At 42.1% G+C, this 14,478-nt stretch overlaps 1 protein-coding gene across 1 annotated transcript in view; it reads left to right on the top strand.

Moving 5' to 3' along the window:
- The window catches only part of dgkh (diacylglycerol kinase, eta), a gene marked incomplete at its 5' end in the record, with an annotated part of 63,584 nt that overhangs the window by 8,552 nt on the left and 40,554 nt on the right, over positions 1–14,478 (top strand). The window contains 2 exons of the mRNA XM_080498390.1: positions 8,764–8,874; positions 11,390–11,548. Of these exons, the coding sequence (XP_080354516.1) occupies positions 8,764–8,874; positions 11,390–11,548 (270 nt within the window). The remainder of the gene's footprint in view (positions 1–8,763; positions 8,875–11,389; positions 11,549–14,478) is intronic.

Below are 14,478 nucleotides of genomic sequence, written 5' to 3'. Positions count from 1 at the left end.
ATAACAGTGTTGCAAAATAGATGAATTAAGGGGTTCAACAATGAGGAGAGTCCTCATTTGTTGCTTCATGCGTATCCCGGGTTGATAGCAGTGACCGTGTTCGGACTGAAGTAAGTCGCTACGCTGCTTGCCGAGTGTGTAATTCCCCAAAAAACTTCAACCTTGGCTCGTTGCATTAAAACACAATTAACCTAATCAGGGAAGGAGGTGGAAAGTCAAGCATTTTTTATCAGATTAATTAGACGGGAGTCCTCCGTGAGGACCCAGAGGGGACTGGTAATTGGTTTAGGACGCCGTGCTCGGGGACTTTTTTGTGGAGAGATTGATGGACGGAGGCTGAGACGTTGACTTGGCTCTTAGCTGAGGTTCATAAATGCGCCGGTGGTTTGACTGTCTGGCTATTGTCCGAGGCAGGACGTCGGGTCTGCGCGGCTCCGGCCCTTCAGCCTCCCAGGGATCTTATCCACCAACCACAGCTGCTGGATTCATTTGAACCGCCTGCGCCTTTGTCCATTGTACCAACATGTGTGTGTGTGTGTGTGTGTGTGCGTGCCGTGGAGAGCCCGTGTGTCACGACGTCAGCGGCCTGGCGGGCAGCGGTGTACGGTACACACCGCTCGGGTTACTCATTCCTCTCAACGGCTCAGGACTCGCCGGCCGTCTCACATTGGAGCAGCAGAAAGGAGCAGGGGTGCACGGAGGCGAGCTCCGCGACTATTTATAGATCACTTCTGGCCTACTTGGCAACAGGAAGGAGATGAAGACAAGGAAAGGAACTATGGAGGCCAAGGAGGGAACAAAATAGAAACTAGAACGTCCAACTGGAGCAAAGTCACCGCTGCTTCTCTGGAAGAGGCAAAAATAAAAGTGTCACTTTTTCTTTTCGCGGGGGTTTTGCAGTTTAAACTTGCCCGCACGGATACTGACCTTACTGCACTGCACGTGAGGCCTTGCGCTGATTCTACTTGGCTACACGCGCCGGAGATAAATAAAGAAACGTAGTGAACCTACCTCGTAGTATTAGTGTTGCAGTGACTCAGCTCTCCTTCGCGGTGCCCTGCAGAGATGCCAACTCTCTGTGTGTTTTGTCTCAATCTGTCATGAGGCATTCATTATGCCTCGCAGGCCGAACGGTGCTATCCCTTCTCTGGTTGGCATCGCCGTCAGACCAGCTGATTAGCAAGCCTGCGGGGTGTTTGTCTATGCTGGTGTCAGGAGTGTTATGATGAAGGAGAAGCATTAAGAACCTTCTGTCGTGATAAGTTCTCTGCGGATGTGCAGGAGAACCCCCCCCCACATGCACTTTCTAACCTCTGCACACACCGCAGGGCTAAACGAGGCAATGACTTCATGCACTGTGGCACGGCCCCACCGTAAAAGCCTTTTAGGGTAGTCGGCATTGAAGTATTTCACCTTAATCCACTGCAGGAATATATTTTTTTTGGCCGTCACCTTACGGGAAGGGAAGCAGTGAATTTACGTAGGTATACAGCCGTTTCAGCGCGTCCCCTTCCTGTGCGGCGATTCTTCCCCGTTAGTCACATTTCTGTCCAAACAGACTACAAAAGATGAGTAATTTAGATGTGCAATTCCCTTGAATTCAAGAACTCAATTAGCGTTTATACTTTCCAGATGAATTTACTCGAAATCTGATTTTTATTTTTTGTTTTTTCAACATTAACCATGCATTGCAATGACATTGTCCCGATAGTGGAAATTTCCTTTTGGGTCAGAATAACCCTTCAAGAATTTTTTCCAAGGCTCTATGGTCATTTACCAGGACATTTCTATTGTTCCGAGACCTTAAATTCCTGAAAATCTCTCAGAAAGTGACAGAAAAAAGCCATAATTACATGTTTCACATTTTTACTGTCAAAACTAATTCTCGCAATGGACTTCAAGATAATCTTTATACATTATAGAGTATTATGACCCTGTTATTTACAAAATAAAATACCCTAGATATATATTATTGGCTGCATGCTTAGAATTACGCTGTCAGTTACAGTAGTTTTCTGAGTTTTCCAAATGGATTAATCAGGTTAACAAAAAATATGTTTGCGTTATTATAAGAAATATCGCCAATATTATCTTGCAAGTTAACACAATTTTTATTTTCCAATTTTCTAATATTTCATTGAATTTACATTTGTCATTTGAGAAGAAAGCGCAAATAGATTTAATCTAAAGAAAACTTTAGATTAAGAGTTAAAACACCAAAAATGAAAAGTTAAGTCATGATTAAAAACACAATGTACTGATTATGCAATCTTAATGGAGAACTGAATATGAACTCATTAAAAAATATAAAAAAATAAACAATAAACTAATAAAAATGTCACTGTGCGGCTGACAGAACTGTTCAAACATGTAAGACACTCCGACTGACACAGAGTCGCTGTGGTGCTGATGTCCTAAAGTGGACCTGTTATATATATTTTTCAGGGTATTCAACTAACTGATGCATAATTTATGTGACAACAGTTAAAAACAAGCTAGTTTAGTTTGGTAATTTAACAACAGCCTCATCTTTCAAGCTGCTGCTGTCTCTGAAGTGAATAACTATATGAATAAATCCACAAAGCATGTGTATCTTTCTTAACTCTTTGAAAATTATCCACAGAAATGTGACATTTTAAAGCCTAACATATTCTTAAAGCATCAATATTTTGTCCAGATCTGTCAGCCAGTATAAATAGACACCATCATATGCCAATCATGCACTGAAATATTTTGGAAATTGGTATAAAACTACCCCCAAATTGCTCATCGCGCACATTTCTATTGAAAAGTGTCTTCAAATGTCAACCCTGGTTAAAAATTACCATTACAATTCTGTTCTACTGTCCCGCATTCACTACGTACACTAAATATGACTTGCTACTACTTATTTGGTTCTTTTTTAAAATGAGTTTTAAATATAAAGTGATGATGTTAAATCATAGTTTTTCTCATATTTTTACCATAAAACAAATACATCAATCAGGTGCACTTTGGGGGCTAATAGTGTCAGCTTTGTGCTATGATAATAAATACTTAAACATTATCTCATGTCGCAATAGTTAACGGGACTATTTTTCCCATATCTCATGAAATCGAGTTCAACTGGTTAGTTTAGAGAGAAGAAGACCTAAAGGGGTGCGTGTAATGGTGAATATGATTGTAGCATGCTGAGACAAACTCGTGTGGTCAAAAGGTAAATGTGTGTTTTTGTGGTTTCTTTGGGTAAACAAGCTCTTAAATGATCATATCACAGATCTGACATTTATAGTTCTAATCGGCCATTTTGATCGACATTTAAAATTGACATGACTCTGCAACAGAAGAGTTTAAACCATGCAGCGAGCGTGTGTGTGTGTGTGTGTGTGTGTGTGTGTGCGTGTGTGTGTGTTCTGCAGTGTTTTCTGTGTTTTAGTTGACACAGCTGGTGGGCAGGATGTCGGCTTCAGCCTCCATGTCTGTTTGTAATTCTCCCCGAAGAGAGCAGCCTTTCCTTTGCTATAAATAGCGTGTGTGTGTGTGTGTGTGTGTGTGTGTGTGTGTGTGTGTGTGTGTGTGTGTGTGTGTGTGTGTGTGTGTGTGTGTGTGTGTGTGTGTGTGTGTGTGTGTGTGTGTGTGTGTGTGTGTGTGTTTGTTCTCATGTTTTTAATGTACTAGTGGGGACAAATAATGTGATTGTGGCCTCACGTCACAATGAGGACAAAAACTAATGTCCCCACAAGGAAAATGGATAAATTTTTAGCTTTTTGGCTATAGACACATTTTTTTTTTTTTTTTTTTTTTTTAGTTAGGCTGTGGTGAGGGTTCTGTTGAGGACAGGGATAGTTATAAGGCGTTTAGAGTTAGTCTGCAGGAAATGAATGAAGTCGAAAGTATACATACAAGTACAGACATAAAGATGTATTATGAGGTTTGTCAGTAAAAACACATTGTATTTTCATATTGCTGTTTGGGGTAGGTTAAGGACAGAGTTGGTGGAATAGTCGTCACAGCCAAGATTTTGGAGGAAGTCTACAGGAAATGAATGTACGTGAACGGAATACCCCATAAAGAATGCACACATTGCATGCGTGTGGTTTATGTCCTTGTGACTTGAATCCACATGAACCAACGTAGACTAACGTCACAAAGGGGGCAGAAGTGGAGGTTCTCACGAGACAAAGCAGGAGATTAACCGAACCCTGTGATCAAAGTGAGGCTGGGGACAAGTTTAAGGTTAGGCAGGTTGTAGATATGGCTGAGTTAAGAGTTAGTCTGCAAGAAATCAATGAAATGTATAGCACAGGCACCATTGAAATGTAATGTATGTATGTGTGTGTTGGCTTTGATGCACCATTGGGGACCCAAACTTAGTTGCACACTGACGGACAAGGACTCATGTCAATATGAAGACATAAAGAGAAATTGTTGTGCTTTTTGTTGAAAACATGTTTTATTGTCATACTGTTGTTTGGGGTACCGACAGAAGATTTTAGTTATATATACAGTATAGCAGAGAGTGGGTTTCGCTTTAAATCTGCAGGAAATGGGTGTGATTTCATGTAATGTCCCTATAAGGTGTGTGTGTGTGTTTTGTCTTCTCTTTGTCCACTCTTGCCTGCCTAGTTGTATTTGCGCTGCCTGTTCAGTGTGTGTTTGTGTGAGAGATGATGATGGGGGCGGTAATGATGATGAGTGCATGTACTGGGTCGCTCATGAAGATTCATTTGTTGTGACAGGCACAAACACTGGCTCTGGATGAGATAGAAGAAACATTTTTATCCTTCTATCTCCGCGGTATCAGTGCAGAAAATCAACTCTTTGTGCCCCGAAAAGTTTATTTTGCCTATTCTTTAAACGTGTGTACAATCTAACCAATAAGTGAAAATATTTAAATGTGAGTCAGAAAAGGAAATGTACACAATAAGTTCTCCCTAATAAAAATTGGTCTGATTTACTCTATTAAAGCAAGAAAATTATATATTTTTTGTGAATGCCGAAAGCACACAAACAAATAAAAAAAACTAGTGCTGTCAATCGCTAAAAAAAACATTAACTAATTAATTTCATTGATTTATTTTATATAATAGTAAAAAACAGTATTATTATTATTATTATTTTATTTTTATTATTATTTAGAACCTGGAAAATCTTGAAAACTGTTGAATATACAAATTGAATAGGTTGAATTTTAATATTTTGAACAATGTGTTTTGAAACTACTGTTTGGTTGCAATGATGCAACATGTCCAACAATCTCTATAAATCCATTGAGACTCTTATTTATGATGCAAAACTTTTTCACGCAGAAGAAATGTGTGGAAATATGTTAACTTATTATCAATAACACTTCAGAAACTGTCCTGACTGTGCGGTTAGAAAAACAGAAGTACTTTTTTTTTTCGGGTTTCATGACTCAAAATTACCGTCGTCTGGAGAATACCTTCCTTAAAATAACCGCAAAGTGAGCGTCATTCGTGAACCAACAAATGGTATTAACATCACAAGAGTCTCCTCACCTTCTGTATGAAATGATCATCTCTTAGTGTCAAGTGGAAAATGACTATTTTCATGACGATGTGACATGCATCGCAGCTTTTTTGGTCCCAGACAGTTTTTTCACAAACTAAAAACTTTCACGTTAAAAATGCTAAAACAGTGTTTTCTTAAGGCATCTAAGCAAACTTCTCTCAGATAACTCAAGAAATTCGGTTAACTGCAAAAGTGGAAGTAAAGCTTGCTTTGTTGAAGTAAATGTGGAAAAATGCTGAGAGGGTTACCACTAATGCTGCTTTGTGAGACAAACCAAGAACTTTCAGAAAACCTCAGAAAAACCCATACTTGTTGTGTTTCCGGGACTTCTGCCATTATCCTGCTGTCCTCTGTGGAATACCTTTCTAAAAATAACCACTAAGTGTGTCTGATTGGTGAAACAGCCATGATTCAATGGGAACATGATCATTAGAGTCTTTCTCAAGATGTCTTTTTTGATTGCTTGAACAATTTGCGGGCGCTCAGAGTTCAAAAGATGTTCAAAGCGGTACACGCTTAAGTTGTCATTTCATAGACAAGAACAAGAAGTTAAAGTAAAAGTAGCTTGGGTTTTTGATGATGTAACATCCTCAAGACAGTCGTCAGCAACCGCACACTTTCTGATGTATAAAATAAAATATGTGGAAAAATTCTAAAAGGGTTATTACCACAGACGCTATTTCTTGCATCTCACCAAAGCCTCTTTCAGAAAACCTCAGAAAATCTACTGACTCCGGGATAAGAAACAGAACTACCGACTGTTTCCGCTTTTGAGGACTCTCTCCCGTCATCCTCCGAGGAGTACCTTTCTAAAAATAACCACAAAGTCTGCTTGATTTGTGAAACAACCGTGATTCAATGGGAGTGTGATTATCAGTCACTTCGCCTCCTTGACAAAGCTCTTTCTTTTTAGCCTGACCTGGAAAATACAAAAAAAAATTACTCGATGTACTAGCTTCAAGGTTTGCGTTTGAATGCTCTGAAAAGTAGAACATTGACAAGGATATGAAACACGATAAGTTCAGGCTGTGGCCTGATTATATAACAGCTTTTCTCTCACAGTCACTTTCGGGCAGTTGTGAGCAACCGCATGAGCTGTGAAAAAAAAATGCTGATTCTATTTTAAAGCATCCAACCACAACTCATTTTAGAAAAGGATTTTGAAAATCCTCTGACTCTGAGGTCAGTAAGGTAAACGTACACCCTTTTTTGGGGATTTAGGTTTCACCAACACACCAAATCTGTCTGTTTATATAGTTGGAATTGGTTTCCCAATTGTTCTGATAATACCAGCGGAACAAAATCATCCATGAGTGTTACATGAGAGTAACTGGAGCACCTGCCTAACCTATATAACAGATATAAATTAGAATAAAAAAAACAGAAAGTTAGGCAGTGTTTTCAAATGAAAACTGAACCTTTGGCTGTTGCAAGGCTTTGAAAAATGCCAGTTTTTGAAAATAGCACCCAAAGCACAATGTTTTTGAAGGTTCTCCAAACAAAGTGTACAAATATTACAACGTTTGTTGTGGCTATGCGATGAAAAATGACAACTAGGACACGCTTCACTGTTTACATCGGGATGTTCTCGAAGCATGCATGTGTGGAGCACATAGCAAAAATGTGCACTGAGGTCATTACCAATATTGTTTTTAGCTGAAAGCGAAATTTTCTGAAAGGGAAATGAAAAAAAACCAAAAAACCAATTACTGCAGATTGTCCTTGTATAAAAAGAGGCTTAACTCTTTAACATGACCTCACAGTGTTGGAGCATAGTTAATTCTAAAAGGGCCCGGTCGCTCACCTTTCCCATCACACACACCAGCACCCTTAGTCAGTGACAAGAAGGATGGAGGGTGACTCAATATCAGATGTTCATTTGGTCTGCTGAAGGCCAAATCATGTTAAGGGAAACAAAATTAAATTTTATGAAATTATAATAGGCGACAATACAAATAAACACATTTTTGCTGCCACTATTAACTATGTTGGGATTGAGCCTAATACATTAGGATCACATACCGTCTGTCGTCACAGGAAATGTGGGAAAATACTAGAACAGTTGCAACTGATGCTGTTCCTTTGTATCGAACCCACAGCTCTTTTACAAAACCTTGGGAAAACCTTGGACCCTGGAACAGTAAAAGCAGAAGTATGACTTGTTTCAAGGGGTTTACAACTAAATCCTGACATTCTCTGTGGAATACCTTTCTAAAAAAAAAAAAAAAACCTGATTTTTGACACAACCATTATTTCAGTGGGAAGGCCACCTCTAAAGTCTCTCTCAAGATGTTTTTGTGTTTGCTTGGAGAGTTTTCAAGTGCTCAACGGAGTTCAGCAGATGCTCAAAGCTGCACAATCAGTCAATCGCGTACCTTGTTTGACGTTTCATTTAGTTTGAAGATGAGAAGTAAAAGTAGTTTCAGTTCGTCATTGTGATGTAACGTCCCAGTTACAGTTTCTGTTTCGACAGTCGTCAGCAGCCACGTGCTTTTCGGTGGACAATCAAATGTAGAAAAACGCTCCAACCTTTACCGCAGACGCTGCTTCTCTCATCTAATCAGAAAACCACCAAAATCCCTTGACTCTGGGATAGGGAAAACGGAAGTACTGTTTATTTCCGGGTTTAAAAGACCGAATCCCCCTGTCCTCTGTGGAATACTTTTTTTCTAAAAATAACCCCAGAGATGGCTTTATTCGTGAAACAACCACGATTCAACGCACATCACTCACAGCTTTCTCAAGACATTTTTTTTTTTCCTTTTCAGTTTCTGAGCACTCAAAGTTCACAGGAGCTCAAGAATGAATGAGTTGCTTCCCTCGCCATGTTCCTTTCTTTCCTTTTCCATCTCTCTCCCTCCCTCTCATTCCTCTTCCTCTGGCCCAGCGGTTGAGTGAGCGATGTGAGTTTACAGCTCTTTAGAGAAATGAAGTGTGGTGTGTGTAATGGGTTTTCCCTTTCTTCTCCACTTTTTTGGCCTATTCTTTCCCTGCCATGCATAAAATTGCTGCCCGCACACACATAAACAGTGGGTAGTTTTTTTTTTTTTTTTTTTAATCTTGACAGTTTCCTGCAGATAAATACAAGAGGGTGTGAAACACAGCATGAGCAAGAGAGAGATAGAGAGAGAGAGAGAGAGAGAGAGAGAGAGAGAGAGAGCGTGGACTTCTCTCGGATGAAGGATTTCTTTAATATGAGGCCTCACATTAAATGCTTATGATTTTTTTTTCTCCTATCTTTCTTCCTTGCAGACGAGCATAAAGGAGGGGTTGTTGTTGAAACAAACAAGCTCATTTCAGCGGTGGAAAAAACGCTACTTCAAACTGAGAGGCCGAACTCTCTACTACGCCAAAGATGCCAAGGTATGTATCTTCAGTTCGACTCCCCACAACGTGCACGCATGGCCTTCAACTATGTCGGTGAAAACCTCAGAAACCCCTTTTACGAAGGAAAAACCCAAACGCTGGTCGCTTTTGTACAGACTTTTTCAGTCTTAAATTCCACAAATATTTTTTTATTCACGGTTGTGGAAAGCAGATTTCTTAAAGGTACAAAATGCACATGAGAGGATTATTACCAAACGCCTGGCTCAAGCGGTGAATATGCAGCTCTCGTCTGGTGAGGATAACTTAGCTTAGGATTAAGGGGCAAAGAGTTGAACTTGCTCTGTCCAGAGGTAACAAAAACACATCATACATCTCGTTTATTTAATTTGTACCCAATAAAAATCCCACAAAGAAGATCAAATCGCCATAATTACTGCATAAGCTATTTGCCGGCTTGTATTAGTCCAAACGCTCTTTATGCTCAATGCAGGTATCAAAACAGATATTTGCACTACAAACGATTCAAACGTCGCTGCCTTAATAATTCTGTTTGTCCGTTGTGATGGAATGAGCGTATGGCAGCCAGTCGACCAGAGGGAACCGCTCTGAATGAAAATACTGACCAAATATCAAGTCGTAGAGGGAAAAAAATTAAGTCGGTGATTACTAATGTAGTCTAGTCAAGGCCAAGACGAGAGCGTCCCAGGACCAAGACCAGAACGCTCTCAAGGGGGATAAATGGAGGCCCCAAGTGCAAATAACGTTCACACTGTCATTTAGCCAAGATATAATTTTACCATGACAACACCAATGGAAATTTTCATTAGCTGTAAAATCCAGAAAACACTTTAGCATGTATGCAGTAGAATACAAATCAGATGACCAGGAGTCCAGGAGACACAGGCGTCAAAAGAGAAATCAAGCACAACCAGAACCAGAGACATGAGCAGGTAATGAGGGGAGGACAAACGATCAGACTGACTGGGTCTTTAATTACTCACAGGGCTTGACGAAACACAGACGGAAACAATCACGGCGAACGATCAGGACAATAGTGGAGCAACAAGAAACAAGGGACAATTTAACATCTTCAAATTTGGAAGAAGTATAGAGCTAGTTGTAGAATTACCCCAAACAATTACAATATTAAAGTAGAGGATTTATAAAACTATCATAAAGAGTCTTTAAAGGACATTTCTGGTGGCAGGAGATGAATGATGAGGAAATGTATTGATTGATTTCAGTTTCCTGCCAGAAAATTGACGTGTGGTGAGAGATTGAGTTCAGAGTTGCTGCAAGTCTTCCTCTCTCAGTGAACATCCGTTCTTCTACTTTCAGCACTCAACACTAATACATCATTTCATCTAAATGGATGATATATAACTGACGTGATGCAATCTGGCTGCTGACACAGTTTGACATGATTCACTCCTCTCCCCACCAATTAACACAGTTCAAGTTCTGACGTACAAATGTTGGTAGATTTTTCCTTTTACACTGAGTGACTGCATCATCCGACAACAGCAGGAGCTATACGTAAAGATTCATCACAACGAAATGCATGGCTTTGTGTTACTCACTTATCCTAAAATTCCCAAATGTACACCCATGATGGAGTGCAGGATCAAAATGTAGAGCTCTCTGAAGTCAGTTTAGGAGTATCTTTCAACCTCTTTGGGTCCCTTGTAAAATCAGTATGTGTGAGCCGGCGGTGGACTCATCACATTATACCGACGATACAATAATCTGGACGACACCACTGACTGAAACCTTTAATTTACAGGAGCCTCTGCTAGTTGCCTAGCAACCCTGGTGATATAGTGTGTTAATTAGTGAGCTTTATATGGTGTCAGCTGGTACTTATGGACAGAGTCGGGACTGAAGTCCACGGTCCTTCGCTCCAGTCTTTATATAAAGATTAAATGAACAAAAAGATAAAAAATTTTAATCTATCTGGTTGACGTATTTTCTATAAATTCATTCCAAATTCTAGTCTATGACTGGGTCAAATGTAAAATGTTCACAAAAGAGCTGGTGAATTAACTGACTTAGATAAACAAATGGAGTCCAGTAAGTTGATCCTCAAAGTTTTCAGATAATCTCAACTCGCATCAAATTCAAAATTAACACGTGCATCAAGTGTATAGTTTGATATGTCTTCTATATGGTCTACTCTAAAATGTTCCATTTACACCAGAGTTGTCCAACCCATGGCCCAACTGCAGCCCGCTGTACATTTTTCATTGGGCTGCAGTAAATTCTACAATTTTATCGCCTTTTTTAAAAAATAAGAGGTAATTTGATTAGACAAAAGATGCCGCATGGTATATTCTTCTGTATGTAGACCTCTAGAAAACATTTGGACACATGATGTGCACGTCCTTGCTTTCAGTATTTACTTCACAAGAGTGATGTTTTTCTTTTGCTCCCCCCCTCCCTTTCACTCTGATTACGATCTGTTTCCCTTTCAACCCTGACCTTTGGCCTTTTTCGGTCGTCTGGATGATGATGGTGATGATGATGATGTGTGTGTGTGTGTGCGCGCCGTAAGTCCGGCAGTGCCGCGGCGCGCTGGCAGGAGCGGGTGCTGCGCCGGGTGTCCAGGAGCCGCGTGTGCTGGCGAGCTCTGTCCGTGTGCTGGACGGGCGCGCGACGCTCCCCGCCACCTTTGGGCGCCAGCGGATCTGAGGAGGGCCTAGTGAGGATCCGGGTCAGCACAGCGCAAGGCAGCGGCCCGAACCGCTAGGACCCGCGTAGCATACCCACTCACCTGTAGTCTGCATTCACGTCATAAGCGCCCGACGGAAACGTCCAGTCAAATTGGCTCACGTGACTCCAGTGCCTCCCGATGACATTCGGCCGATTCCCAAACCGAATATGACGTGAATGCACTTGCTTCGATTCAAGATTTAACTGCAGGTCGGGCTGCGTAGTGTAGAAACTGTAGAGCTACGCCTTGCTAAACTAACTGTAAGGAGTCTTGTTGCACTGTAAAAAAAGATATTAAGGCCCCGTTTAAGCAACGTGTCAAGTGAAAACGCATCATTTTTGTGTTTTTGTTTCAGGAAAGTTGCACATTTACACAAAAACTACATTGCTAGCACGCAAGGCCACAAGTTGGTATTGTTGTTTGTTATTGAACTGGGTGTACATGGATATTCCAGTGGACAGACTGGGCTACTGGGCATGTGCAAGTCCTTCCGCCGTCTGTTCAGGACTGAGCCTGAACGTTTGTGTTGTTGTGTAAACGGATTCCCAAAACACAACCAAAGTTTTGCGTTTTCACTCCCAAGCCGTTGCCATGTGAACGGGCGCCAAGTCTTTAGTCTTTCCGAAATCTGCTGAATGATTTCTAAACAGGTTACCTGGCTGCTTCCAAAACATTAAAGTTGTATAGATACAAAGTAGTTGCTTTTTGTGGTATTTTTACAATGCAACCAACTCAGAAATAAATAAATAAGACTCTTTTTTTGTGAGCTTTACTTGTGTGTCATCTGCATATTTTAAGGAACCCAAAAATAAACCATATGGACCAAAATATTCAATTCAATCTTATACCAATATGGTAACCCAGCATCACATTGCTCATTTTTACAGTGCAGAATAATTAAGATGCTTTGATGCACCAAATTGTAAAGTATAGTAAGTATTGATAAGTGCCCATCACCCCCCCCCCCCCCCCTCCCGGCACGTCCAGCCTCTCTGGTGTCTCCGCGGCGGCTGTGTTGCCGTGTGCTTCAGAAGGCCGACCTCCTCATTGATCCATCAGGGAGGCCACATCTCAGCAGCCTCCTCCTGGATAGGCTAGCAACCGGGCCCGTCGGGGGTTCTTCCGGGGTTAAGAGAGCTCAGACACGAACCCAGCAACAAATCAGAAGTAAGACGGCCACAAGCTTTGCCTAAATTATTACACAGCATTAAATATTAGCGGTTCTTCCACATCAGGATAGTCGAGAACCGCATGGAAAATGTCACGCAATTACAACAGCTACTGGTTTTTGGGAGGTGGGGTGGCGCTGGAGCCCGAAACGAACACTGACCAGAGAGGAAGTAAAGAAGAAACATGGCTCATTGATTGGTCCTGACCGAAAGAGAAAGTCCCGCTGCTTTAAGAGTTTTGGAGATTTCACGTCGCCCCCAACAAAACAGTTTTTTTCCCTGAAGAGACTCTGGTCCGGATCAAACAGGAGGATGTGAAACACGCCCTTACTCTCTCTTTTCAAGCATCTTGGAAAATATTGTAAATAGTGCTTGATTATGACACAAATCACATGATAAATTGGGGCCGCAGAAGGTTGATGTATAAAAAAATTAAAAAAAGGTATTAGTGGAGGAGGAAGAGCGCAAGGAGGCTGTTGAGAGGCTGAGCTCTGGATCTGTGGGGAACAGAGGGTCTGGACGCTCGCCTCCGTCCACCGTTCACTGTCAGCTTTCATTACAGCTTCCCTCAAGACGGCTGTGTGTGTGTGTGTGTGTGTGTGTGTGTGTGTGTGTGTGTGTGTGTGTGTGTGTGTGTGTGTGTGTGTGTGTGTGTGCACGTGCACAAGGGTTGGTGGCGTGATGAATGTGAAAGAGTGTGTGTCAAAACAATCCCTCACACATACTGTACACCCAACACACACACGGGAGGAAGTAGCCAACATGGGGGGGGTTGGGAAGTGTGTGAGCGTGAGTAGTGTGTGTGTGTGTGTGTGTGTGTGTGTGTGTGTGTGTTAGTCTGAAGTATTTGTGCCGGCATGCCATTCACACACATTCACACGCACGTCTTGGAGGCATATGTGGAATTGCACACACACACACACACACACACACACACACACACACACACACACACACACACACACACACACACACACACACACACACACGCACACACACAACCAGATTTGGCTGATATTCCTCCGCAGTCAGGCCTGAGGAGGGCGTCAGTCACCGGGCATCCCCACCGACAGCTGCTGCAGCCTGCTTACTCCTCCCACGCACACACACACACACACACACACACACACACACACACACACACACACACACACACACACACACACACACACACACACACACACACACACACACTCACGCACACAGTCACACACAGTCAGAGGGCATTCCTTTGATGGAGTCGGCTGTTGGCCTGCGGCCCTTTAGAAGCTCAGCTGCGTTGCTTACGCATCGCAGCTCTGTTAGGATATCATGTTCCTGTTTGTGGAGTCTGGCTCCAGCTCGCTGCGCCGCACACAGGCTCGCGCTCGCCGCCGCGCCGTCCACGCCGCTCTCGTCGGGGGTGCGCGGGGCGAAACGGGGGGGGAGCAACAGAAGAGGGAACCCCTCTGCTCCACGTCGGAGCTGTGCACGACGGGGCGATCTTCACCAGGACCACACGTGTTGAGCTAATTGGCTACGTTTACACGGACAGGGGGGGGGGCTGATCCCAAAGCGCTTCATATTACAAACAGAAACCGGCTTCGGTCGATTCGGATTTCACAAACTTGACTCATTGCATGTGTTTGTGTCAACAGGACGCAGAACATTGCGTTCTGTGGAGATGAGTCATTCTCATTTCCAAAAACCCATTAAAGAGTCCAGAAAAATATCGAATTTGGCTCAAACGTCTCAGCGGAAACACCCGAACCCGATAAAATT

Source organism: Blennius ocellaris, assembly GCF_963422515.1.
Source record: "Blennius ocellaris genome assembly, chromosome: 6".
Lineage (NCBI taxonomy): Eukaryota > Metazoa > Chordata > Actinopteri > Blenniiformes > Blenniidae > Blennius > Blennius ocellaris.
This window is presented reverse-complemented; position numbering and strand designations above follow the sequence as displayed.